Genomic DNA, 27116 nt, shown 5'->3' on the forward strand with positions numbered 1-27116 from the left:
TACATAGGTGGGGTTTGACACACCCCAGAGCGTTTCAGGCGCGTGTAACTTCACTCACTGCCTACAATGTACTGAGTAGTGTTGGTGAAAAAGTAACTATTCGTTACAAAGTAATCGTTACTTTCGAATACCCGAAGTAACGATTACAAATTTTGGAACCAAATCGTTACATTCGTTACTTCGTTACTTATGAGTATTTTCTACCGAGTACAATATACCAGTACCGATTATAAAAGTAACCAAAGCGACTAAGGTACAGTAATCATACGCTCTGAATATACGTGAAAAATATACCGATACCGGCAGATGATAGATACATTCGGTGTTGCCTTGTACTTAGGCAAATAGAAATTCTGAAATTCTAATGAAAATGATTTAATATTGTCAAAGTAAACAAATTTATACATTAAAAATTTATGAAATAAAAGAATTCAATTTTTTCACTCTAGCCATAAAATAAATGTATAACCAGATGGTTATCTCTTTAAGGGCGACGATATTTTAAGATAAAAAAAATTTATGAAGAATAGGTATTAGTCAAGTTTCATATTATTTCTGTTTATACAACGAGTATTATAAATATAGACAAGGCAATAACTTTTATTATCTGCATACCTCTTCAAAAGAAGGGTACCAATTAAGATAAAGAAAACTCTTTAGATTATGATTTATTTGTTGGGGCTGGAATAAAAGGTTCTTTATGGGAAAGGTTTTTTTTAACAGATAATTAACTTGTGTAAAATAATGATCACAATACTGTTAAAAAATATATTTGGAGAACGAATATTCATAATTTATCCAAAGAAAGCAACTAAGGGTAATCAATTAATCATTATCACTTATCCCAAAAATGTCTTTGGTATGAATGTTTATAGAAAGCAATACAAATCTAAACATTCTAATGCTTAAATTGTTAATGCCATCACTAGCCCTTCATGTGGTAATAGATTGATAATGATGAAAAGGGTTTCTTTATATTTTAACTTGAACCTCTTACACTCGTTTTGTTAGTTGTGCTCGAGCTGTTTAGTAGCTAATACTGTAGAGACTTTTTTTGCGTAAATACCCCAAAGTGTATTTGTTACGTTTAGAAGTTTTATTGTACAAGAAAGTATTTTGGTTCCTGTTTTTTCTCTTAACAAAGGTAAGAGCTAATATATTGAATAATGCTACTGGTATTTTTAATTCAACTGATGAAAGACAAATTTTTGTTAAAGTTTATTTTCAATAAAATCTAATTTTAGATTACATACTATGGAAGGAAAATATAAAAGAAGCGACATCTGGTTACATTTGTCTGTCTTGAGCAATGGCAAGGCAAAATGTAACATATGTGGAAATAGCTATTCCTATAAAGGAGGATCGACTTCCAATTTAAAAAAACATTTGGAAACAAAACATCATACCTTTGTTTTTAAAAATGTTCAAAGTCAGCCTTCTACATCAACAGCGACTATTGAAGGTAACTATACTATATCTTATAACATATTGAAGTGCTAATCATATGAAATAATTTTAGAAAGAAACATGCAAATACAACACCGCCCAGACGAATAGTCAGAGTCATGTTTAGCTTCTGTTTCTGGTGTATCAGTACAAGGCAGTAACACTAGTAAAGTAAGAACCATTAATTATCCATTTCAAACATCTATAGCTAGTCATTTTCTAAAACCGATTTCTTTGTTGAAAAAGCAAAAAATCAATGATTTAATAATAAATATGATTGTAAAAGATTTACAACCATTATCCGTAATTGAAAATCCGGGATTCAAGGAATTAATTGCCGGCCTTGAACCATCTTACTCGATTCCCAGTCGATTTACCTTCTCCAATTCTTTCTTGCCACAAAAATTTCAACAAAAACAGGATAAATTAAAGGCATTGCTCTCTAAGACTTCAGCTATAACTATAACTACAGATTCATGGATAGCTCAACATTCACAGACTAGTTACATTAGTTACACCGCTCACTTTATCGATAATGATTGGGGTCTATATTCTTGTCTCCTAACGTGCCATCAGTATGAACAAAGTCATACTGCTGAAAACTTAAAGGATGATTTATATAATGTTTTAAAAGAGTGGAACATTTTCGATAAAGTGTTTGCTGTAACAACCGATAATGCGGCTAACATGAAGGCTGCAATTAAGTTAACTGGATGGGGCCATATAGGTTGTTTTGCTCATACAGTTAATTTAGTTGTACAAAGTGGTATCGAAATCACCGAAATCGCTCCACTGAAGAGAAAAGTAAAATCAATTGTTGAACATTTTCATCGCAGCACTAACGCAAATAATAAATTAATAGATCTACAGAAACAAATTAATGCCGGTCAACCTCCATTAAAATTAAAAAACGATGTAATTACTAGATGGAATTCGACTTATTTCATGTTCGAAAGATTTTTAAAAATTAAAGAACCTCTTAATGCTGCGATGGGAGTGTTACAAATTGGTGTGGAACTTTTAACGGAATTGGAGTGGTTAGAATTAAAAGAAATTTGTTTGGTACTAAAGCCATTTGAGCAAATTTCGACAGAAATGTCCGCCGAAAAAAATGTGAATTTATCCAAAATTATCGTTATAGTAAAGGGATTAGAATCAGCAATGCAAAAAATTAAACAGAAGATTACCACAACAAATGCAGCAGCGTTAATAAATCATTTCGGAAAAGAAATAGTTTTAAGATTTGGTTCTGTTGAATCTAATGGTCTAATGGCAAAATGTACGCTATTAGACCCTAGATTTAAGACAAAACTTTTCTGTTCGGAAGCAAATCTTAAAATGGCAAGGGAGCGATTGGAGAATGAAGTCGCCAACTTATTGGTACACAGCAAAGAACTGCAGAACTCACCCCACCTGAAAATGAAATGGAAACCGAGATAAATAAAGAAGAGGAAAATTTAATATGGGAAGATTTTGACAAAATTGTTCATACTCCAAAACAGACAGACTCAAAAATCAAAGCAATAATTGAAATTAAATCATATTTAAATGAAAATTTAATATATAGAAAAGAAAATCCTCTTGATTGGTGGAAATCTAGGATTTCAATATACCCGCATTTGGCAGAACTCGCTAAAAAATATTTAAGTATAATGTCAACGTCTGTGCCATCGGAACGAATATTTTCAAAAGCGGGTATATTGATATCGGAAAGAAGGAATCGGTTGAAGGGAAAAAATGTTGAAATGATTATGTTTTTGCATTGTAATCAACAACTATAGATGTTTTAAATAAGATACTTTTTTATATTTGAGTTTTTCTGTATTTTTTTTAAGTTTACATTGAATGTACCTATATACATATTCAAAAGATATATTCTTCATTATTTTAATATTTTATTCTTAGTTATTTGTTTTTTACACTAAAGAAATCTATATAGTTCCCTTAAATACCCCGTATATACATTTTTTTATATTTAGCAGTTTTAAAAATTTTTTTTTATTCCTAAAAGTCCTATGTTCATTTTGTTGTTGCGGGTCTCCGATTTCTTTGTCGTTATCAAGGATGATTTCTATTAATTGAGAGCTGTCGATTTGATCACGCAATCTCTCATCAATTGCCCTTTAATACTGATCTAAGTTTTCTTTTAGATTATTAATATTTATACCGCTTATTGATGGTTTTACGATTAATTTTATTCTCTCTAGTTTTAGATCTAAAACAATTTTTGCTCTGATTAGTCTATGGTCGCTGCCTGTTTGAAATTTATTTATTACACTGATATCTTTTGTTGTAGCAATCTTGTTGGTTAGAATGAAGTCAATTTCGTTCTTAGTGATTCCATTTGGTTGTGATGGGTAGCTCTTTCGGGGCAACAGACTCAGTAAAACACAGGTTTGAAATAAAAATAAATCTATTAAGTATATATATACAATAAATAAAAACTAAAAAACGTTCGTTAGAATTCAAATCGATCGGACGTGTGTAAATTATCGGCGTTAATAGTATCGATAACAAAACTTTTTTCCTATTTGTTTTTGCGATAAACAATTAATTTTGGTGAAACTATAGGTGTTTTTTCATAAAGATGAGTGAATTAAATGGGGGCAGCAAGCCCCCTGACCCTCCCCCTTATGATAAAGATGAAAATCAGGTTGGTATGATGGAATTTACAAATATGGAAACAATTTCACAAAAACAAGAGAACCAGAATGTAAGTACAAATTTAATGTCTAATTCTTTGGGAAAAAACGATAATGTTTCTAACGTTAATGAGAAAGTAAATAATAGACAGGTTTATTTATATACAAATAAAGATACCGGACCATATCATGTTTACGTAGAAAATTGCTCCGGATCTTTCACCGGTAAGTTAAATGCTTTAAGAGTTGGTGACATTATTCTTTCTGCGTTTCCTGAATTGGACTCAAAAATTACAAATATTGATTCTATAGGTCGTAATAGAATTAGGATTAAATTAACAGACTACAAAAATGCAAATTATTTAATAAATCAAAAAAATTCATCAGTATTTGTTACAAATAACTTAGAATTGTATATACCTAAATTCATTCTATTCCGACAAGGGATAATTAGAGATATTGATACAGAACTTTCTGAAGAATATGTAAAATCAAAAATTAAACAATATGATAGTCATTGTAACTTTAAAATTGTAAACGTTCGGCGAATTAAACGCAAACAGGAAGTAATTGAAAATGATTCAAAAAAAATAATTTACGTTCCCACAAAATCGTGTATTGTTTCCTTTAAATCTCAGATATTGCCGCGTTATATTTCAATAAATAAAGTTATTAAAGAGGTTGAACACTATACACAAAAAGTTTTAATATGTTTTAATTGCCTCAGATATGGGCATTTGGGTAGTCAGTGTAAAGGTCGCCCAAGATGTGGTAAATGCCAAGAGTCACATAATACAAAAGATTGCCAAATAAATGACTATATCCCAAAATGTTTCAGTTGCCAAGGAAATCACTATACAACAAATTTATCAGTGTGTCCAGAGTTTAAGAGACAAAAATTAATTAAGGAAGCTATGAGTTTTTCCAACATAAACTTTTTTGATGCTAATAAACAGGTTCCCAAAACTTCCTATGCAGATATTTTAAATAAAAGCAATACGAGCCATCCATTTGACTTACTTGTTCAACCCACTTCTTCTACCTATTTACAATCTAGTTCTTCCTCTACTTCTGTTCAGAATATTCCAAAAGTCAACTCCTCTAGAAAACAATTTGCTTCCCATTTGCTTTATAACAGTAGCTCAAACGAATTAAAAGATAAATCTAATAAAAGGCCAAGACCAAATACTCCTGATCCATCTGAACAGATCAGAAAAGAGATTATTTCTCAGGTTAATGTTCCCAGTACTTCGGGAGGAATATTAAGTAGCCCTCAATACAAAAAAACAATTATCACAGATCGACAGTCAGAGGTCCTAGATCCTAGTATAATTAATGTAATTTTAGAATTGGTTATGAAAATTGTTAATTCTCTACAACAAACAAATAATTTAAATGTTTCTAAATCAGAAATCATCCAACTAATTAGTAAACATGTAAATCCAGATGTGTTATCAAATTTGCAGACCTAAACTCAAAATTAAATGTTTTGCAATGGAACTGTCGTTCGGCAGTCTCAAATAAAGTAAATTTAGAATTTTTACTCCATCAAAATCAAATTCATATTGCCTTATTATCGGAGACATGGTTTAAGCCTGGTTTGTATTATAACTTTAAAAACTTTAATTGCTTTAGAACAGATCGTATAGATGGATATGGTGGGTCAGCTATTTTATTGAAAACAAATATTAAATGTCAAGAAATTAGATTTAACATAAATATTCCTATTACATACACATGTATTTCCTTTAAACTACCATCAACAAATAAAACCATTCATCTTGTATCCCTATATAATGAACCGAAAAACAAAACAACAACACAGCAATGGCTATCCTTTTTTAAAATTATACCAAAACCCTTTATTTTGGGAGGTGACTTTAACGCGCACAATGTCGCATGGGTGAAGTTGATGACACATCTGGAAAATCATTGTTGGATGCTATTGAGCAGTGTAACCTTTTATTTTTAAATGACGGTTCACCCACTCTTGTTCCTTTAACCACACATTCACGAGCATCTGCAATAGACCTCACAATATGTACTCAAGATATTATAGCGCTACTGAATTGGAATGTTTTACAAGATCCCCATGGATCAAACCACCTACCCATTATCTTTTCAATTTATCACCCAAAGGGAAAAGAAACCAAGAGACTACACAAAATCTGGAATTTCAGCAAAGCAGATTGGAATTTGTATTCATCACTCTTTACATCTCTAAACCAACCCAGGACGTATGGTGATCTAATTGAAAACTTCTACTTCTCAGCCAATACAGCAATACCACAATACACGAATATTACCAACAAACATCACATTCCAAAACCTTGGTGGGACAAAGCGTGCCAGGAAACAGCCCGACGCAGAAAATTAACTTATATTAAATACAAGCAAAATCCCACAATAAGTAACCTAATAGAATACAAAAAGATGGACGCATTAGCGAAGAAAACCTTTAAGGAGAAGAAAAAGAAAAACTGGAGGGAGTATTGTGAAAGTTTGAATCAAAATACTCCCATTAAGGAGGTATGGAGGAAAGTAAATTGCTTCAAAAATCGCAAACAATCCAATAAATTACCTATTGACCCGGACGAACCATGGATAACAGAGTTTTACCAAAAAATTTCTCCAGATTGGGTTCCGAATGATATTACCAACTCCATAGCCACTGTTTCTAGAGATAACCTTTGCTTAGATCGTCCGTTCTATCTATGGGAACTAAGAAGGGTCCTCAAACAAAATAACAATACTGCTCCTGGTAAAGACAATATATCTTATTCTATGATTTCTAACTTGACAAATGAACATAAAATCCATCTACTTCATATTCTAAATAATATTTGGCAGAAACAAGCACCAATTCCAGAAAGCTGGAAGGAGTATATTATAATACCTATAAGGAAACCTGGCAAACGTGATGACGATCACAATTCATATCGCCCAATATCTCTAGCTTCTTGTCTTCTTAAAACCCTGGAAAGACTAATTAAAAATAGATTAGAGCATTGGTTAGAATTTAATGACATTCTCCCACACTCCCAATTTGGTTTTCGCAAGTTTAAATCCACGCAAGATGCCATAACTTCTCTCGTAACAACAGTTCAAGTTAATTTCACGGAAAACTCATCCACTGCAGCTGCATTTCTGGACGTATCATCTGCTTTTGATAATATAAATTTGGATATCCTTGAACAAAAGTTATTGTCAGTCGGGATACCTATAGGTATAACATCCTTTTTGAAAACTTTGTACTCAGAGAGATTGATTTACTTAAAAATCAATGAGAAATTTTTTTCTCCTCGACTGTCCAATATAGGCCTGCCGCAAGGAAGTATTTTAAGTCCACTTTTATATATTTTATATAATATAGATTTAGAAGTCATTGTTCCTATTAACACAAAAATACTACAATTTGCAGATGATGTGGTACTCTATTCATCAGACAAATCAATCGATGTTTCTAAAAATAATTTAACAACAGCTATTTCAACAATACATGCATATTATGAATCAAATGGATTAACATTATCAGAATCCAAAACAGAAATCTGCTTCTTTTCCAGAAAACATAGAATTCCAGAAGGGTATATAAGTTGTGGTCAATTCAAATTTCCAATTAAAAACTGTATCAAATACCTGGGAACTTATTTAGACAGAAAACTTTTGTGGAAAGACCATATTCAACATATCATTAAAAAAACCGAAAAAGCTATGAATATCCTAAGAGCTTTCTGTAAAACAAACTGGGGTGCAGATCCCAACATTAGTTTAATGTTTTATCGATCTATGATACGTCCAGTTTTCGATTATAGCTGTCACTTGTATGGAAACGCATCGAACACCCATTTAACAAAAATTGAGGTACAGAAAAATAAGTGCCTACGTTTGTGCCTTGGGTATCTGAAATCTACACCAATTAATGTAATGGAAATTGAAGCTGTTGAACCGCCATTGAATTTACGGAGGCAGTATCTTACCGACAAATATATAGCTCGTACCATTAGCAGAGACCAAGTATTTCTTAAAGATATACACAATCTGGCTGTTTTAGATTTGACTAAAAGGTATTGGTTTAAGAAAAAATCTCCACTCGTGGCGGTAAGCTATAGAAATCTGTCTAAATTCAAAGAGGTACTTTATAAGGGTCATCTTCCACCAGTTTATACTGAAAAGCCTCATGTACTGTTCTCAATAAAAATCAAGACAGAATTTCTCAATGATGTCCAAGGCCCCATGTTTAACGCAGAAATTCAGAAGAAATGGCCTAATTATTATTATATATTTACTGATGGTTCAAAAAAAGGAAATAACACTGCTTGCGCAGTATACCAACAGAATTCTGGACTACAGCATAAATATAAGTTACCTGATGAAGCCACCATCTACACATCCGAAATGCTGGGTTTAAAGTTTGCTCTTTCTCACGCTTTGACAAAGGAAATGAAGAACTGTGTAATATTTACAGACAGTAAAAGTGCAGTAGAAAGATTATGTGTAACAAATAAATCCAAGCAATTGACTCATCTTGATACAGAGATTTTAAAATTGTACTACGAGGTTTCAAAGCTCGGAGGAGAAGTTGTTATCGCATGGATCAAAGGCCATTCTGGGATAATGGGTAATATAATAGCAGATGCTCTGGCAAAAGAAGCATTATCAAGCGGAGAAACCATAGACAACAATATTTTACCGGTGTCAGATATAGATGTATATAATAAACATCAGCTCAAATTAAAATGGCAAGCCAATTATACGGAATCAGAAAGTCAGTCATCCTTTAAATATTGGCAACCCACACTTCTTAAAAAAAGGTGGTTTCATTCAGAGTCCAACAGAAGTTTTATTAAAACTATTAATAGGCTAAGATCAAATCATGCTCTAACACCTTCAAGAATGTGCAAAATGAATTTAGTAGACACTCCAAACTGTTCTTGTGGTAAATATGGAGATTTAACACATATCCTATTAGAATGTGTAAACCAACAAGGAAATATTACGTGTTTATATGAAAACTTACGAAAATTAAATGTCTGTTTCCCATTTCACATAAATGAATTAATTTTCTCTGGAAACGTAGAAATCTATAATTGTATTTATCAGTTAATAAGGAATTGTAAATATAAACTTTAAACAATATAATTTACTAACCATAGAATTAAGATGAAACTTGTAAGCAATTTGCGAACATACCAATCATGTAATAAACCTTTTAATACGAAAAAAAATAAACAAAAAAAAAAAATATATATATATAAAAAAAAAAAAAAATGTAAAACAAAATTATTACAAAAGATGACCAAAACAAAAAAAAACAAAAAAAAAAAAACAAAAAAAAAAAAAAAAAAAAAAAAAAAAAACAAAAAAAAAAAAAACAAAAAAAAATTAAAACTTACATTTAGTACTAACTCGAACTCTGATTGTTGTTCTGTGAATATAAATTACAAAATAGTCTGGTCAATTGGCTATGCCAAGGCCATAAAAAAAAAAAAAAAAAAAAAAAAAAAAAAAAAAAAAAAAAAAAAACTAAAAAAAAAAGAATTCTACGTTGTATACTTATAAAACAAAAATAAAATGAATTCTACGTTTCCGTCTGGGTCCCGCGATGAATGAATTCCCCGGCAAACGTCTATAAAAGAAAAGAAATTAATTAGTACTACTAATATACTCGCTTTCGCTTCAATTCAGCGAAAGCTCCGAATATGCTCGCAAACAAAATATTTAGCTGTGCAGACCCACGGCAATGTTCAATACACAATGCCGACGGGTTCCGCTTGGCTAAGGACAGAGTATGATCCTCAATACGGAAATCTCTGTCCCGGTTGGTTCTGTGCAGATCCACGGTAATGCTCAATACGCAATACCGATGGGTTCCGCTTGGTTAGGGACAGAGTATGATCCTCAATACGGAACTATCTCTGTCCAGAATGGCTCGCTGGTTCACTACACCGGCGAGTCAGGGAGCCTAGAGCGCTAGCTACAAGACTGTCTAATTCCGCTATTCACACGCCTTAAATAGCCGTTTGAATCCCACTCCGTGATATATCTATCTACTGGTTCGTTCTGTCTTTGTTTTCTGTTTCGGATTTCCTCTTCTAGTTGTAGCAAATATCCCCTGGGATAGAAAGCTTTTTTAAAATCTTCGCTGAAATCTGTCCATGACTTCCAATTTTTGTTATTGTTTCTGTACCATAACAAGGCGTGGTCTCCTAATAATTCTGGTAATGCTCTTAGTAGATCTTGTTTATCGATCTCGTAGGCCAAGCTTAATTCGTCTATCCTCTCTAAGTATTCTATTGCATCCGAATGTTTCTTGTCGAAGTGTGTGTTCCACTTTCGTACTTGATTTAGCAATTCTGGTTGCCCCATTTGTTTCGTTATTGTTAATTCCTGTAGTTGTCTTCGGATGCCCGAAATTTCCTGGGCCAGTGTGTCGGATTCTGTTCCCTTGGAAGTTTTTTCTTTTGGGATTGTTCCTGTAGCTTCCTCGCGATTTTTAAAATAGGTTCTGAGTCGTGCTCTCAATTCGTCGACGGTTGCCTTGGGATCTAGGCCGTATTTTTCGGCCTCGCTCTGCAATTCCTCTTTGCAAAGTCGGTTTATCCACGACGTACCTGTTACTGAGTCTGTGTCTTTATCTGTCGGCATTTTATTAATTTTTGCTCGGGCGCCAGTTTGTGATGGGTAGCTCTTTCGGGGCAACAGACTCAGTAAAACACAGGTATATATAATAATAGTCTCCCGTTTTATACCGCTGTCGCGGCTTTGGGAGTATAGCAGGGTAGTCTGCTATATCTAGGGCCTACGGTATACAAGGAAGGTAACATGGCCAGTACTACGCTTCAACCGTCTATTATTACCCCTGGTTTTACCCAAGGTACTCATTTTTATTCAGGCTGAGTCGACCTGGGGCCTATAGACATTTTTAAAATGTCTAGATGTTCTTGCCGGCGGTGGGATTCGAACCCCGGACCACCGGCTTGCGAGTCAAGCATCCTACCGCTTGCGCTACGCAGGCCCATAAAACACAGGTTTGAAATAAAAATAAATCTATTAAGTATATATATACAATAAATAAAAACTAAAAAAACGAATTCTACGTTGTATACTTATAAAACAAAAATAAAATGAATTCTACGTTTCCGTCTGGGTCCCGCGATGAATGAATTCCCCGGCAAACGTCTATAAAAGAAAAGAAATTAATTAGTACTACTAATATACTCGCTTTCGCTTCAATTCAGCGAAAGCTCCGAATATGCTCGCAAACAAAATATTTAGCTGTGCAGACCCACGGCAATGTTCAATACACAATGCCGACGGGTTCCGCTTGGCTAAGGACAGAGTATGATCCTCAATACGGAAATCTCTGTCCCGGTTGGTTCTGTGCAGAATCCACGGTAATGCTCAATACGCAATACCGATGGGTTCCGCTTGGTTAGGGACAGAGTATGATCCTCAATACGGAACTATCTCTGTCCAGAATGGCTCGCTGGTTCACTACACCGGCGAGTCAGGGAGCCTAGAGCGCTAGCTACAAGACTGTCTAATTCCGCTATTCACACGCCTTAAATAGCCGTTTGAATCCCACTACGCCTTCACGTTGTAGAAGTGGATGCGCAAATATTGACACTCCCACGGTTCGAACTGTTAAACGGTCAGAGCATCGTTACACCCCCTTCTCTTTGAAAAAAAAAAGTAACATACCTTTTTTTTGTGTAGATGGTGTCTAAAATAAAAAACATCTTAACTCTAATTATATCCTAATGTACAAACTAGCACTTCTACTTTGGGGTTGGTCCTAAAAAGAACTTGTTTGTTCCGACAATATTGGTATTTTCTATGTCCGAACCTCCAGTCTTTGCGTCAATATCACCCATGTTCTTCCACTTGACTACACCAACTTTTTGCACCATTCCCCCTCTTCTTATCTCATCCCTTATTTCAGAAATTGTTGTTGTCAACATAGAGATTATTGTTGCAACATCTTTTCCTGATGCATTTCGGGAGTTAGCATTCTTTAGCAATGACTCAAAAAAGTCTTCTGTATAGTTTTGCTTTCTGTACCCGCTAAAAACAGGATTTATTGTCATCTGTGTGTAATTGTTAGATAATAACCCTGTTTGATTTGCACAAGCTAGCTTTGCATACATCTTCAAGGTTGGGAATTTGAAACTAACACTTCTTCCTGATGATCCCATTTTTAAGAAACATTCTCCAAATTGTCCTCTAGTAAACCATCTCTGCACATTTGTTATTTGTTCAAGAATAGAGAGGTCTTCGCAATAGGTCCCAAATATCGAATGGAACATTATTTGAGCAGCTTGCTCTGAACTCCATTGACCTTCCAATGTAAAGTTGAGAAAACTCATTAGGTTGTATGCATAAAACCCTCCATTTCCAGATACATTAAAATGATCTAATATGTAATCTCCACCTCTCCATTTTGTTGCTGCACCTTTTTCATCTACCATAAATCCTTCTTTTAATGGAACAGTCCAAATACGATATAGTCCATTGATCGGGAAGAACATTCTGTGGGCTTGCCTTGATGTTGTCAAGCAGAGCAGATCTGCAGTTAGATTTACGATGGCCATTACTTCTGAAGCAGTTTTCCCTGCTGTATGGGTCAAAATGTCATCTATACATGGAATGTGAGCCATCATTCTCTTGCATGCAGCTGTCCATTTTCCTCTATATTGCCGATCCACTGTGATGTGTTGCAAAAGGGCGGTCATTGGTCCTACAGATTGAGCCATAGCTGATTTCTTTTCTGGTGGGTATGTACATCCTTCGAGTAAGATATGATGTGAACCATTTAGCCCATATTTTATCACAGAAAACTGCTTAAGAGTCCCATCAGCAGCTTTTCCTTTAGGAGCTACGCTATGGCCTAATCGGAGCTCTCTCAATCTGAGTTGATTTCCCACGAAGAAATCTAGATAAGGCATGACCGTCCCATACCACGCGTCTTCGTTTGGACCAAATTTCCGGAACTCAAATCCCTGTTCTGTGGCCTCCTCTTTAAGGATGTTGTTTGCCTCCTCCAAAAGAATGCTCCTTTCACTTCCCATATAATTTAGGGGAAATGTTTTCTTGTCTCTGGTTTTTGCCACCATTGTTCTATTCTGCCGTCCTAACATGAAAGGTCCTATCTGCAAAATTTAAGTTTTGAGAAAATCGAGTTTTTGTTTCTTTTCATTGTATAACGCTTGGTAATTTAAGAAACTTTTTATGTTTTATTTTATAAATTATGACGGAGAATAGAATTTAGTTGCTAGTCATAATTTTGATTTATTCTTTCCAGGTTAGTCGATTTTTGATTATATTGTCACTTAGGACAATTTAACTTAGTGTATGTGAAGTACGTTTTTTTTATTTCTTACTGAAATTGTCCTAAATGAAACTGAAATTCCAATTAACTGAACACTTTTAATTTTATTATAATAAGTTTTACACTTAATACACAATTTACATCGTAACATATGTAACATAAATGATATGTATCGATAAAAATATTAAAATAATACTAATAATAATCATTTTCTTCCTTAAAAGCATGTTCGTTAACCGTCAAATCTTCTCAAAATTATATCTCAATTAACTTCTCAAAATACGCGACATTGTTACACCGCGACATGTATTACGAATCTGGGGACTCGTTAGCCTACCCTTAACGTATCTCATAAAAATATCTTTTAAATCAATAAAATTGTTTTCAAATTATGTTTTGTAATAATTTCTTCTTTTAAAATGAAGACAAACTATATCTTTTAAGTAAACGCGAGAAATCAGCTTTTGTAACTTATATTTGGAGGTACAGTCAGTGAAGTTAAAAAGTAGCATTTTTATTAAATTAACTTTTGATGAATTGGCTTGTTTTACCGTTTCGAAAAAATCGTCAAAATCGTATACCTACTTTTTTTCTTTTGGGGGCAAGCTCAACTTGGCGATGAAATGAATCTGCTGCCATAAAAGTATGACCTGGCTCAAAAAATTTGATTATTATATTTTCTACAGAAATGATTTTTTATCATTTTCTTTTTCATAGCCTAATGTCGCCAAAAGAAATATCTTTTTACGCTTTTCATTTTACAAATACACACTTTTTCGGCTTTCTTTGATGTTAGATAGTATTTGCAGGAATACACTCTTGGTAATGTTTGATTCTGAGATGTGCTTCTTTTTTTCTCACTTTATTTTACGCAGGTCAAAACAAACTGTTTTTGGTGTTCTTTTCCAATAGCCAGTATTGTGTATTAATGTCTTTTTGCCTAGTGTATGAAATTTTTTCAGCGCAATTGAATTTGAATTTACGTGACTTTTTAACTTTATAAACTCTTATGTAACTCTCTCTTTTTTGTTTCTTTCTTTCGACAAATGGCTCTTCAATTTGTTTTCTTTTTTTTATTTTCCAGTTTTTGTATACAGATAACTCTTAGCTTTATCAACTGTTTTGTTTATAATTGTGAGCTGTAAAATGAATATCTCGAATGAAATCCTGAACGAAGTTAAATTCGTTTTCTTCTGGTTCTATATCGGATATTATTGTCGAATTCATTGGACCGGCCAGGTATATAATCTGGATCATTCTCTATTTTGGCTAAATACCATAAGTTTACATCTATCTCTGTTCTACACTACAAACAATAATTACAATCAGTTATTGCTTATACCTAAGGTAACATTATTAAACTTACCCTTTATCCATTTCTCACAATATATATTTACTTAAAAAACAAAAAACATGAGCGTACACCCAATGTCTGACAATAACAAATACCTTTTATAATTAATTATTTGAAGTTATGTTACAAACATGCTTTTGTCATACTACGCAAAATTGTCCCAACTGATGCCGTTCAGTATAAAATGCTACCTTAAATAGTCCTAACTGCATTTCTAAAGTTAAAACGGACAATTTTTCTTAGCATATGTGAGATAGGACAATTTATGTTAGTAAACATTACTTTTTAGTCAGTTAGGACAAACCATTTAGGTATATAATAAGGCACTTAAGACGCTTATAGGACAATTTCATTTTGTACATACATAGATAATATGTTTACGCAAGCCATGAGCCAATAAAGTCATTTTACCAAATTTTGCAGATAGGACCTTTCATGTTAGGACGGCAGTATTAGTCCCACTTGCCTCTTGCCTCAACACTGTAAATGATGCGAATATTACGTTTGTTACTTTATGCGCAAGACTTATGCTAGAGTATGCTTCATTTCGCATATCTTCACTAAATGCCTTTTCTATTATTTTCCCATATGAATTGAGGAGAAATTTTAGACACTTTACTTTCTTTACGTTATCCGGTGTAACTCTTAATCTTTTGGCCGAAGGCACCTCCACTCCAGTATCAGGATCAACCTCTATATACGGTCTCTTCTTTCCACTATTATTGTCATCAACCTCCATGGTACGGGCAGTAGAACTAGAAGCCATTTTAATAGTTTTCCCAAAACGTTACTGTAGAATAGGATCTGTTTTTACTCGTATGTTTATCGAATTTAAGTTCGATAGAATGGTTCCTGAGGAATTCCACTCCTATTAATGCATCTTCCGTCAACCCTGGCATTACTATGAATGTTTGTCGGGTTTGTAACTTATCGATCTCGCATTCAATTGTCAACTTCTGGTTAAGCTCCATTGACGCTCCATTTGCTAGTCTTGTTCTCCCGCTGTAGCTATCTAGAGAGTCCTTGTATATCTGAGATATTCTATCCCCGACGTAATTTTTAGTAGTTCCTGTGTCGATGAGCGCTCTGTATGTTCTTTGCCCTATTTTTAGTGATGCGAACAGTCGAATGTCATTGCTTGCTGGCTGTGTAACGGCGAAAACGAATGGAGTCGAATCTTGTTTTACAGACTGGGACGACTCCTTGTTTCTCCAGTCTGTAATTCGTTTCCCTGACGCCTGAAACAGCAGTTGCTGCTGTAAACCCCTTCTCTGCCGCAACGCGAACAAAACTTTTTCCATGGGTTTTTGCAGTTTTTACGGCTGTGACCTGGCATCTTGCATCTAAAGCATGCCGTTTTCGCATCGTACTCTGCTTGGTCCATGCGTCTCCAGTTTCCACGGCAAATCTGATTTGCTCGGGTCTTTTCGTCTTCTAGAGCTTCGTATTCTTGGGCTAAATCCTGTAATTCGGCTAAGTTTCCGATTAATGTTTGAATCTCCGTGATATATCTATCTACTGGTTCGTTCTGTCTTTGTTTTCTGTTTCGGATTTCCTCTTCTAGTTGTAGCAAATATCCCCTGGGATAGAAAGCTTTTTTAAAATCTTCGCTGAAATCTGTCCATGACTTCCAATTTTTGTTATTGTTTCTGTACCATAACAAGGCGTGGTCTCCTAATAATTCTGGTAATGCTCTTAGTAGATCTTGTTTATCGATCTCGTAGGCCAAGCTTAATTCGTCTATCCTCTCTAAGAATTCTATTGCATCCGAATGTTTCTTTTCGAAGTGTGTGTTCCACTTTCGTACTTGATTTAGCAATTCTGGTTGCCCCATTTGTTTCGTTATTGTTAATTCCTGTAGTTGTCTTCGGATGCCCGAAATTTCCTGGGCCAGTGTGTCGGATTCTGTTCCCTTGGAAGTTTTTTCTTTTGGGATTGTTCCTGTAGCTTCCTCGCGATTTTTAAAATAGGTTCTGAGTCGTGCTCTCAATTCGTCGACGGTTGCCTTGGGATCTAGGCCGTATTTTTCGGCCTCGCTCTGCAATTCCTCTTTGCAAAGTCGGTTTATCCACGACGTACCTGTTACTGAGTCTGTGTCTTTATCTGTCGGCATTTTATTAATTTTTGCTCGGGCGCCAGTTTGTGATGGGTAGCTCTTTCGGGGCAACAGACTCAGTAAAACACAGGTATATATAATAATAGTCTCCCGTTTTATACCGCTGTCGCGGCTTTGGGAGTATAGCAGGGTAGTCTGCTATATCTAGGGCCTACGGTATACAAGGAAGGTAACATGGCCAGTACTACGCTTCAACCGTCTATTATTACCCCTGGTTTTACCCAAGGTACTCATTTTTATTCAGGCTGAGTCGACCTGGGGCCTATAGACATTTTTAAAATGTCTAGATGTTCTTGCCGGCGGTGGGATTCGAACCCCGGACCACCGGCTTGCGAGTCAAGCATCCTACCGCTTGCGCTACGCAGGCCCATAAAACACAGGTTTGAAATAAAAATAAATCTATTAAGTATATATATACAATAAATAAAAACTAAAAAAAAGAATTCTACGTTGTATACTTATAAAACAAAAATAAAATGAATTCTACGTTTCCGTCTGGGTCCCGCGATGAATGAATTCCCCGGCAAACGTCTATAAAAGAAAAGAAATTAATTAGTACTACTAATATACTCGCTTTCGCTTCAATTCAGCGAAAGCTCCGAATATGCTCGCAAACAAAATATTTAGCTGTGCAGACCCACGGCAATGTTCAATACACAATGCCGACGGGTTCCGCTTGGCTAAGGACAGGGTATGATCCTCAATACGGAAATCTCTGTCCCGGTTGGTTCTGTGCAGATCCACGGTAATGCTCAATACGCAATACCGATGGGTTCCGCTTGGTTAGGGACAGAGTATGATCCTCAATACGGAACTATCTCTGTCCAGAATGGCTCGCTGGTTCACTACACCGGCGAGTCGGGGAGCCTAGAGCGCTAGCTACAAGACTGTCTAATTCCGCTATTCACACGCCTTAAATAGCCGTTTGAATCCCACTACGCCTTCACGTTGTAGAAGTGGATGCGCAAATATTGACACTCCCACGGTTCGAACTGTTAAACGGTCAGAGCATCGTTACACCCCCTTCTCTTTAAAAAAAAAAAAAGTAACATACCTTTTTTTTTGTGTAGATGGTGTCTAAAATAAAAAACATCTTAACTCTAATTATATCCTAATGTACAAACTAGCACTTCTACTTTGGGGTTGGTCCTAAAAAGAACTTGTTTGTTCCGACAATATTGGTATTTTCTATGTCCGAACCTCCAGTCTTTGCGTCAATATCACCCATGTTCTTCCACTTGACTACACCAACTTTTTGCACCATTCCCCCTCTTCTTATCTCATCCCTTATTTCAGAAATTGTTGTTGTCAACATAGAGATTATTGTTGCAACATCTTTTCCTGATGCATTTCGGGAGTTAGCATTCTTTAGCAATGACTCAAAAAAGTCTTCTGTATAGTTTTGCTTTCTGTACCCGCTAAAAACAGGATTTATTGTCATCTGTGTGTAATTGTTAGATAATAACCCTGTTTGATTTGCACAAGCTAGCTTTGCATACATCTTCAAGGTTGGGAATTTGAAACTAACACTTCTTCCTGATGATCCCATTTTTAAGAAACATTCTCCAAATTGTCCTCTAGTAAACCATCTCTGCACATTTGTTATTTGTTCAAGAATAGAGAGGTCTTCGCAATAGGTCCCAAATATCGAATGGAACATTATTTGAGCAGCTTGCTCTGAACTCCATTGACCTTCCAATGTAAAGTTGAGAAAACTCATTAGGTTGTATGCATAAAACCCTCCATTTCCAGATACATTAAAATGATCTAATATGTAATCTCCACCTCTCCATTTTGTTGCTGCACCTTTTTCATCTACCATAAATCCTTCTTTTAATGGAACAGTCCAAATACGATATAGTCCATTGATCGGGAAGAACATTCTGTGGGCTTGCCTTGATGTTGTCAAGCAGAGCAGATCTGCAGTTAGATTTACGATGGCCATTACTTCTGAAGCAGTTTTCCCTGCTGTATGGGTCAAAATGTCATCTATACATGGAATGTGAGCCATCATTCTCTTGCATGCAGCTGTCCATTTTCCTCTATATTGCCGATCCACTGTGATGTGTTGCAAAAGGGCGGTCATTGGTCCTACAGATTGAGCCATAGCTGATTTCTTTTCTGGTGGGTATGTACATCCTTCGAGTAAGATATGATGTGAACCATTTAGCCCATATTTTATCACAGAAAACTGCTTAAGAGTCCCATCAGCAGCTTTTCCTTTAGGAGCTACGCTATGGCCTAATCGGAGCTCTCTCAATCTGAGTTGATTTCCCACGAAGAAATCTAGATAAGGCATGACCGTCCCATACCACGCGTCTTCGTTTGGACCAAATTTCCGGAACTCAAATCCCTGTTCTGTGGCCTCCTCTTTAAGGATGTTGTTTGCCTCCTCCAAAAGAATGCTCCTTTCACTTCCCATATAATTTAGGGGAAATGTTTTCTTGTCTCTGGTTTTTGCCACCATTGTTCTATTAGTCCCACTTGCCTCTTGCCTCAACACTGTAAATGATGCGAATATTACGTTTGTTACTTTATGCGCAAGACTTATGCTAGAGTATGCTTCATTTCGCATATCTTCACTAAATGCCTTTTCTATTATTTTCCCATATGAATTGAGGAGAAATTTTAGACACTTTACTTTCTTTACGTTATCCGGTGTAACTCTTAATCTTTTGGCCGAAGGCACCTCCACTCCAGTATCAGGATCAACCTCTATATACGGTCTCTTCTTTCCACTATTATTGTCATCAACCTCCATGGTACGGGCAGTAGAACTAGAAGCCATTTTAATAGTTTTCCCAAAACGTTACTGTAGAATAGGATCTGTTTTTACTCGTATGTTTATCGAATTTAAGTTCGATAGAATGGTTCCTGAGGAATTCCACTCCTATTAATGCATCTTCCGTCAACCCTGGCATTACTATGAATGTTTGTCGGGTTTGTAACTTATCGATCTCGCATTCAATTGTCAACTTCTGGTTAAGCTCCATTGACGCTCCATTTGCTAGTCTTGTTCTCCCGCTGTAGCTATCTAGAGAGTCCTTGTATATCTGAGCTATTCTATCCCCGACGTAATTTTTAGTAGTTCCTGTGTCGATGAGCGCTCTGTATGTTCTTTGCCCTATTTTTAGTGATGCGAACAGTCGAATGTCATTGCTTGCTGGCTGTGTAACGGCGAAAACGAATGGAGTCGAATCTTGTTTTACAGACTGGGACGACTCCTTGTTTCTCCAGTCTGTAATTCGTTTCCCTGACGCCTGAAACAGCAGTTGCTGCTGTAAACCCCTTCTCTGCCGCAACGCGAACAAAACTTTTTCCATGGGTTTTTGCAGTTTTTACGGCTGTGACCTGGCATCTTGCATCTAAAGCATGCCGTTTTCGCATCGTACTCTGCTTGGTCCATGCGTCTCCAGTTTCCACGGCAAATCTGATTTGCTCGGGTCTTTTCGTCTTCTAGAGCTTCGTATTCTTGGGCTAAATCCTGTAATTCGGCTAAGTTTCCGAAATCCCGGCGGCGAGCATAAAGCTTATATTCTGGTAACAAATTTTTGTATATCCTTTCGAGTTCTTGGTTTTTAGAAAAAGATCCTTCTCGTCTGATTAATGTTTGAATCTCCGTGATATATCTATCTACTGGTTCGTTCTGTCTTTGTTTTCTGTTTCGGATTTCCTCTTCTAGTTGTAGCAAATATCCCCTGGGATAGAAAGCTTTTTTAAAATCTTCGTTGAAATCTGTCCATGACTTCCAATTTTTGTTATTGTTTCTGTACCATAACAAGGCGTGGTCTCCTAATAATTCTGGTAATGCTCTTAGTAGATCTTGTTTATCGATCTCGTAGGCCAAGCTTAATTCGTCTATCCTCTCTAAGAATTCTATTGCATCCGAATGTTTCTTGTCGAAGTGTGTGTTCCACTTTCGTACTTGATTTAGCAATTCTGGTTGCCCCATTTGTTTCGTTATTGTTAATTCCTGTAGTTGTCTTCGGATGCCCGAAATTTCCTGGGCCAGTGTGTCGGATTCTGTTCCCTTGGAAGTTTTTTCTTTTGGGATTGTTCCTGTAGCTTCCTCGCGATTTTTAAAATAGGTTCTGAGTCGTGCTCTCAATTCGTCGACGGTTGCCTTGGGATCTAGGCCGTATTTTTCGGCCTCGCTCTGCAATTCCTCTTTGCAAAGTCGGTTTATCCACGACGTACCTGTTACTGAGTCTGTGTCTTTATCTGTCGGCATTTTATTAATTTTTGCTCGGGCGCCAGTTTGTGATGGGTAGCTCTTTCGGGGCAACAGACTCAGTAAAACACAGGTATATATAATAATAGTCTCCCGTTTTATACCGCTGTCGCGGCTTTGGGAGTATAGCAGGGTAGTCTGCTATATCTAGGGCCTACGGTATACAAGGAAGGTAACATGGCCAGTACTACGCTTCAACCGTCTATTATTACCCCTGGTTTTACCCAAGGTACTCATTTTTATTCAGGCTGAGTCGACCTGGGGCCTATAGACATTTTTAAAATGTCTAGATGTTCTTGCCGGCGGTGGGATTCGAACCCCGGACCACCGGCTTGCGAGTCAAGCATCCTACCGCTTGCGCTACGCAGGCCCATAAAACACAGGTTTGAAATAAAAATAAATCTATTAAGTATATATATACAATAAATAAAAACTAAAAAAACGAATTCTACGTTGTATACTTATAAAACAAAAATAAAATGAATTCTACGTTTCCGTCTGGGTCCCGCGATGAATGAATTCCCCGGCAAACGTCTATAAAAGAAAAGAAATTAATTAGTACTACTAATATACTCGCTTTCGCTTCAATTCAGCGAAAGCTCCGAATATGCTCGCAAACAAAATATTTAGCTGTGCAGACCCACGGCAATGTTCAATACACAATGCCGACGGGTTCCGCTTGGCTAAGGACAGAGTATGATCCTCAATACGGAAATCTCTGTCCCGGTTGGTTCTGTGCAGAATCCACGGTAATGCTCAATACGCAATACCGATGGGTTCCGCTTAGTTAGGGACAGAGTATGATCCTCAATACGGAACTATCTCTGTCCAGAATGGCTCGCTGGTTCACTACACCGGCGAGTCAGGGAGCCTAGAGCGCTAGCTACAAGACTGTCTAATTCCGCTATTCACACGCCTTAAATAGCCGTTTGAATCCCACTACGCCTTCACGTTGTAGAAGTGGATGCGCAAATATTGACACTCCCACGGTTCGAACTGTTAAACGGTCAGAGCATCGTTACATGCTGCTACTCAAGTCCATTTTCTGTTGGATTTTTTCTTAAAGAATGTATTTGCAATATGCATGTTTTGGTAGTGAGCCAACTGAACCAGTCTCTCTCCCCTTTCATTTCTCTCGCCGACTCCATACTTTCCCATGACTTGTTCCTGCTTGTCGTTTCTTTTTCCCACTTTGGCATTAAAGTCACCAATTAAATACTTGAGAAGATATATTCTTCATTATTTTAAAATTTTATTGTTAGTTATTTGTTATTTTTATAGTAAATAATAATTAAAGAATGTGTTAAAACATTATATTTTTTCTTAATTGTATAGATTTTTGTTTATTTTGCTATATTTATTAGTTAAGAAACTTTGTATTTATTTGTAATCTAATTTAACATGCTTAATCACAATATATTCTTAATTTTACTTTATTCTTCATTATTTTAAATGTTTATTGTTAGTTATTTGTTGTTTATATAGTAAATAATAATTAAAGAATGTGTTAAGAGCGATATTTGGGACCTTGGGTTTGTGAAACCCCACATATGTAGTGCCGGGTTAACCACATCAATTATGCGTCTTTACTCAGGTCGCTTTCTTCCTCGAGATAGCGTATTTTCAATTACAGGTAAACATCTAATGAAATAAATTTTAATTCAAAACACTGACATTAGTCTAGATTTAGACTGTAAACCACATGGTTTACCACCAAATTTAATTTTAGTTGAATTGTATTTTGTTTCAGATATAGCAGAGGACGTAGAGTCATTGGAAATGCTTTTGGTATATTGGCTTCTCGGTGGCGAATATATCGTAGAACCATAATAGCGAGTGTGTAAACTGTAGTAGCAGTAGTGAAAGCTACAGTTTGTCTACATAATTTTTTGATAAATAATGGACAGAAATTTGAAAGTGAAGACAAATATATCACTGCCAGTACTGTTGATCATGAAAATGAAACTGGAGAATTGGTTCATGGTGACTGGAGAAATGACAATAATTTGCTACCCATAGCTAGAATGGGTAGTAATATGTATGCAAAAAATGCAGAAACAATGAGACTAAATCTCTTGAGATATTTTATAAATGAGGATGCTATCGATTTTCAAGAAAACAAATAAATTTTATTTTTTATATATTTATAGTATAGTTTAAGTAATATATATGTAATGAATTGTAATTTTTAACAAAAAATTAATCAAAAATTTAAAAACTAAATTTAATTTAATTTAAAAATGTAAATATATTATAAACTAAAAACTAACTATACTAAAACTTATAAACTATAATATTATACTACAACTAATACACTAATAATATACTAATATACTACAACTATTCTAAAAATGATTTTGCACCATCATATGCAACTTGTAATAACTTTATTTCTAATAGGGTTCTAGGCCCTTGGGGCATATACTGCAACATTTCTGATATTCTTTGACAAATTGGATTTGAAATAACTGTCTGTGCTCGTGGTGGTCCTTGATTTATTTTACTGAGTGTGTCAATAATTGCTCCTTCTAATTTATTATTCTTAGTACTTCTTGACAGCTCTACTAAAGGCTCGCTGTTTTCATAAGGTGACAAAGAACTACCACTAGCACTACTACCACTAACACTAATACTTGATTTTATATTTGAAACTGTGTTTCTGTAGTTCGCTGTTTCATTTAAGAAGTACAGAGAGTCAAAATACTCCCATTTTTTTTCTTGTGCGTAGCAGAGCCACTAGGTATATGATCATTCTTTAATCTTACCTAAGTATCCCTCAGATTTCTCCATTTTTTATAAGGAATTCAATAGAGAATTGGGGATTAGATCCAAATTCGGCGTATATCTCTTGCCACAATATAACACGAGTTGTCTTTGACCTCTCTTTTATTGATAGGCTGGAATCCCATAAAGGAGGACTAGCCATCACACAACTTATTAGTAATTCTTCCACAGCATATTCCTGTTCAACCTACAAAACAATAATAATGTAAAAAAAGTTTAAAAAATAAATGTCATAAAAATTATAATAAACAATGAACAAAAAATTAACCATTGACAGTTGACACTTTAATACGGAATTTCGTATCCGACAATCGCAACCATATGACTTAGTAGAGAATTTTAAACGTCAACGTGTAAAATTCCCTACTCTAAGGACTTATAGCTTCCAAATAGAAACTACGAAAACAGACGATTTTCGTATGTCAGAAATCGGATACATAGGACTCCGCCTTTATTCTGTGACCTAAGACATTCAGACTTATAAATTCTTAACGATCTGTTTTACATGGCAAATAAAATTTATTTTCGAAACGAATGCATTTGCTAGTGTTATAATTAAATTAATAAATGTCAGTTTACTCTCAAAGTAAATATTTCTGGGAAATAAAATCTATAAATCCGTGTTTTACTTACGTAGCCAGAGCATTGTACGAACAAGGAGTTCGCCATAGCGAACTTTGCTGGTTCGATGGAAGACTTTTTCTTACCGCAAAAAGCTTCTGAGGTACTCCTTAGCTTCGAAGGACCAGCTGGGGAATCCAGCACCTGAAAGGTTGTTCCCTTGACAAGGGATAGGGGGTGTAATGACACGTGGTCGGGTTTATAGGATAGTTAAGCCTGGAATGGAGGTTAGGTTATAATAAAACACTTTCTATCTATCGTGTCTAGATTCAGAATTGTTTTATTTCCTCTTTATTGCATCTGTTCGTCACATCACTCTTACAATGTTACCAATCTGAGTGTGTTCCGAATATTTACTTATTTACATACATCACATCCCCCTCTTTTTGAAATGACAAAATAAAAATAAATTTCTTTAACAAATCTTTAAATAGACATTTATGAATTTCCTCAATTGTTCCATACATCCTTTACCCCCTTTATTTTATAATAAAATTACTTATAAATCGAATCTATCAGGTTTTTTAACAATTCGACCTGAAGAGGTTTGTGGAGGTAAGTTTATTGGAGAGTGATGATCATAGTGATTATCAGAGACACTTTCAAGATTTTGTGACTCACTAGTTTCAGATTTATTATCTGTATGTTCATCATCAGAAGTTGCAGAAATGCGAACTAAAAATTGTCTATTTCTTGCAATTTCTGACCCAGAATCTCTTAATTTAATCGAGTAGGTTTTATCTCTTAATTTATGTTTGATAAGACCTTCTCTCAATTTGCTTTTATCTTTAAGATAAATTTTTCATTATTTTTAAGCGGTTTTAAATTTATAGTACCTCTATCATAATAAGCTTTTTGAATGTTCTGTCTTTTCTGAAAGTTACTGATCACTATTTTAGTATTACATAATTTTGGTTTTAGAATTTTGTCAGTAGTGGGAATCTGAGTTTTATGTACTCGTGACATTAAAAGTTGAGATGGTGATGGTAAATTTGAATCAATTGGTGTATTTCTAAGTTGTAGCAATCTTAAGTATGTATCTTTACCATCTTTATGATATTTTCTTAACGCTTTTTTGTAGGTTTGAATATATCTTTCACTTAGACCATTAGATCTATGATTTTCTGGGCTTGACTTTATGCTTGTAAATTCCAATTCTTGGCAAAATTTAACAAATTCATTGGCTATATATTGTGGTCCATCAGAGTAAAAGATTTTTGATATTCCATGACGAGCAAATATCGATTTTGAATGTGTAACTATAGTTGAACAGGTTGTATCTTTCAACAGAAATTTCTGGATATTTACTATAATAATCTACCACAATTAAATAACTTTTTTGACCTATGTAAAATATGTCAGAGCCAACTTCTGACATATTTTACAGAATCTGTTGTACTCGACTCACGGCAGTTTTGGTTGAGTCGGTTTGTTAGATTAATTCGCATACATATTCTGTAGCTCTGAAAACAAATTTAGAAATTAGTTTCACGTTTATTCTCTCAAAGGTTGTACGTTTAAAAAAATTAATTCTCGCAAACTTAACGCAATAATTTTATTACTCCAAGAAGAGGAGGAAGAAGAAGAGATGATAACGTTAAATCTAAATAAAATAAATAAAAAGGTAAACGAAATTTTTTCATGTCTTAATACAGAAGGTACTTTTAAATTAATAGTCAAAGAAAGATTGTTTTAAAACGAGGAAAAATTTTGAGAATATTTTAGACTTTCCAGGGATTTATTTGGAACTGTCTTACAATTTGTACTAGATCCACTAGTCTTTTACCTTCCTCGTGAGAATCGCAGTTGATTCCAGCGCACACCGTCGAAGTACACGGCTATCGCTCTGCAGTGCGCGCAGCTCAGCAGACCCTAACAAACCGTTATCATAGAGAACCATTTCTTTGATTTTGACGAACGTGCGGGGCGTTCGACTGACTGTGAGTTGTGCGTCGCTCACTGTTCTAACAAACCATAGCTTTAGACAGGTTTCACCAGTTATGAATACTACAATCGACCCCCCCCCCCACCCCAATTTAATTTAAACAAATAATGAATCTATACAAAAGGTAAGTATCCATATTTATTTATTTTTACATTTCGTAAAATGATAAATGATTATACAGGCATGGAAATAATTTTTCGAAATATAGGAATTTAAATGCAATAAGTAGATTCCTTGATTTGCAATTGACCAGTGTAAATTTCCAGATAACGTCGCGATGTGTCATATTTAATTCATTTGTTCGACTGGATATGCTGTACCCACTGAGTTGTCTGATTTGAAATTAACCAGTGTAAATTTCACATATAAAGTCGGAATGTTTTAAAATTAATTCATTTGTTCGACTATAATCGACTTGTAATAAGGATTACAATGGAACAAATAAATTAATTTTAAAACATCTCAACTTTATATTTTATAACTCAGTGGTTACAGCATATCCAGTCGAACACATGAATTACATACGGCACATAGCGACGTTATCTTGAAATTTACACTGGTTAATTGCAAATCAAGAAATCTACTTATTGCATTGGAATTCCTATATTCCGAAAAATTATTTGCGTACCTGTGTGTAAAAGAATTG

The 27116-nt window shown here is 35.1% G+C and overlaps 1 protein-coding gene across 1 annotated transcript; it reads left to right on the plus strand.

Annotated features, from left to right (window-relative positions):
- The first annotated feature begins 1719 nt into the window (after positions 1–1719).
- On the plus strand, positions 1720–2886 carry LOC140450664 (E3 SUMO-protein ligase ZBED1-like). The gene has a single exon (XM_072544327.1). It carries the CDS (start codon positions 1720–1722, stop codon positions 2884–2886), a length of 1167 nt encoding a protein of 388 aa, XP_072400428.1.
- Positions 2887–27116: the final 24230 nt, after the last annotated feature.

Source organism: Diabrotica undecimpunctata, chromosome 9 (assembly GCF_040954645.1).
Source record: "Diabrotica undecimpunctata isolate CICGRU chromosome 9, icDiaUnde3, whole genome shotgun sequence".
Lineage (NCBI taxonomy): Eukaryota > Metazoa > Arthropoda > Insecta > Coleoptera > Chrysomelidae > Diabrotica > Diabrotica undecimpunctata.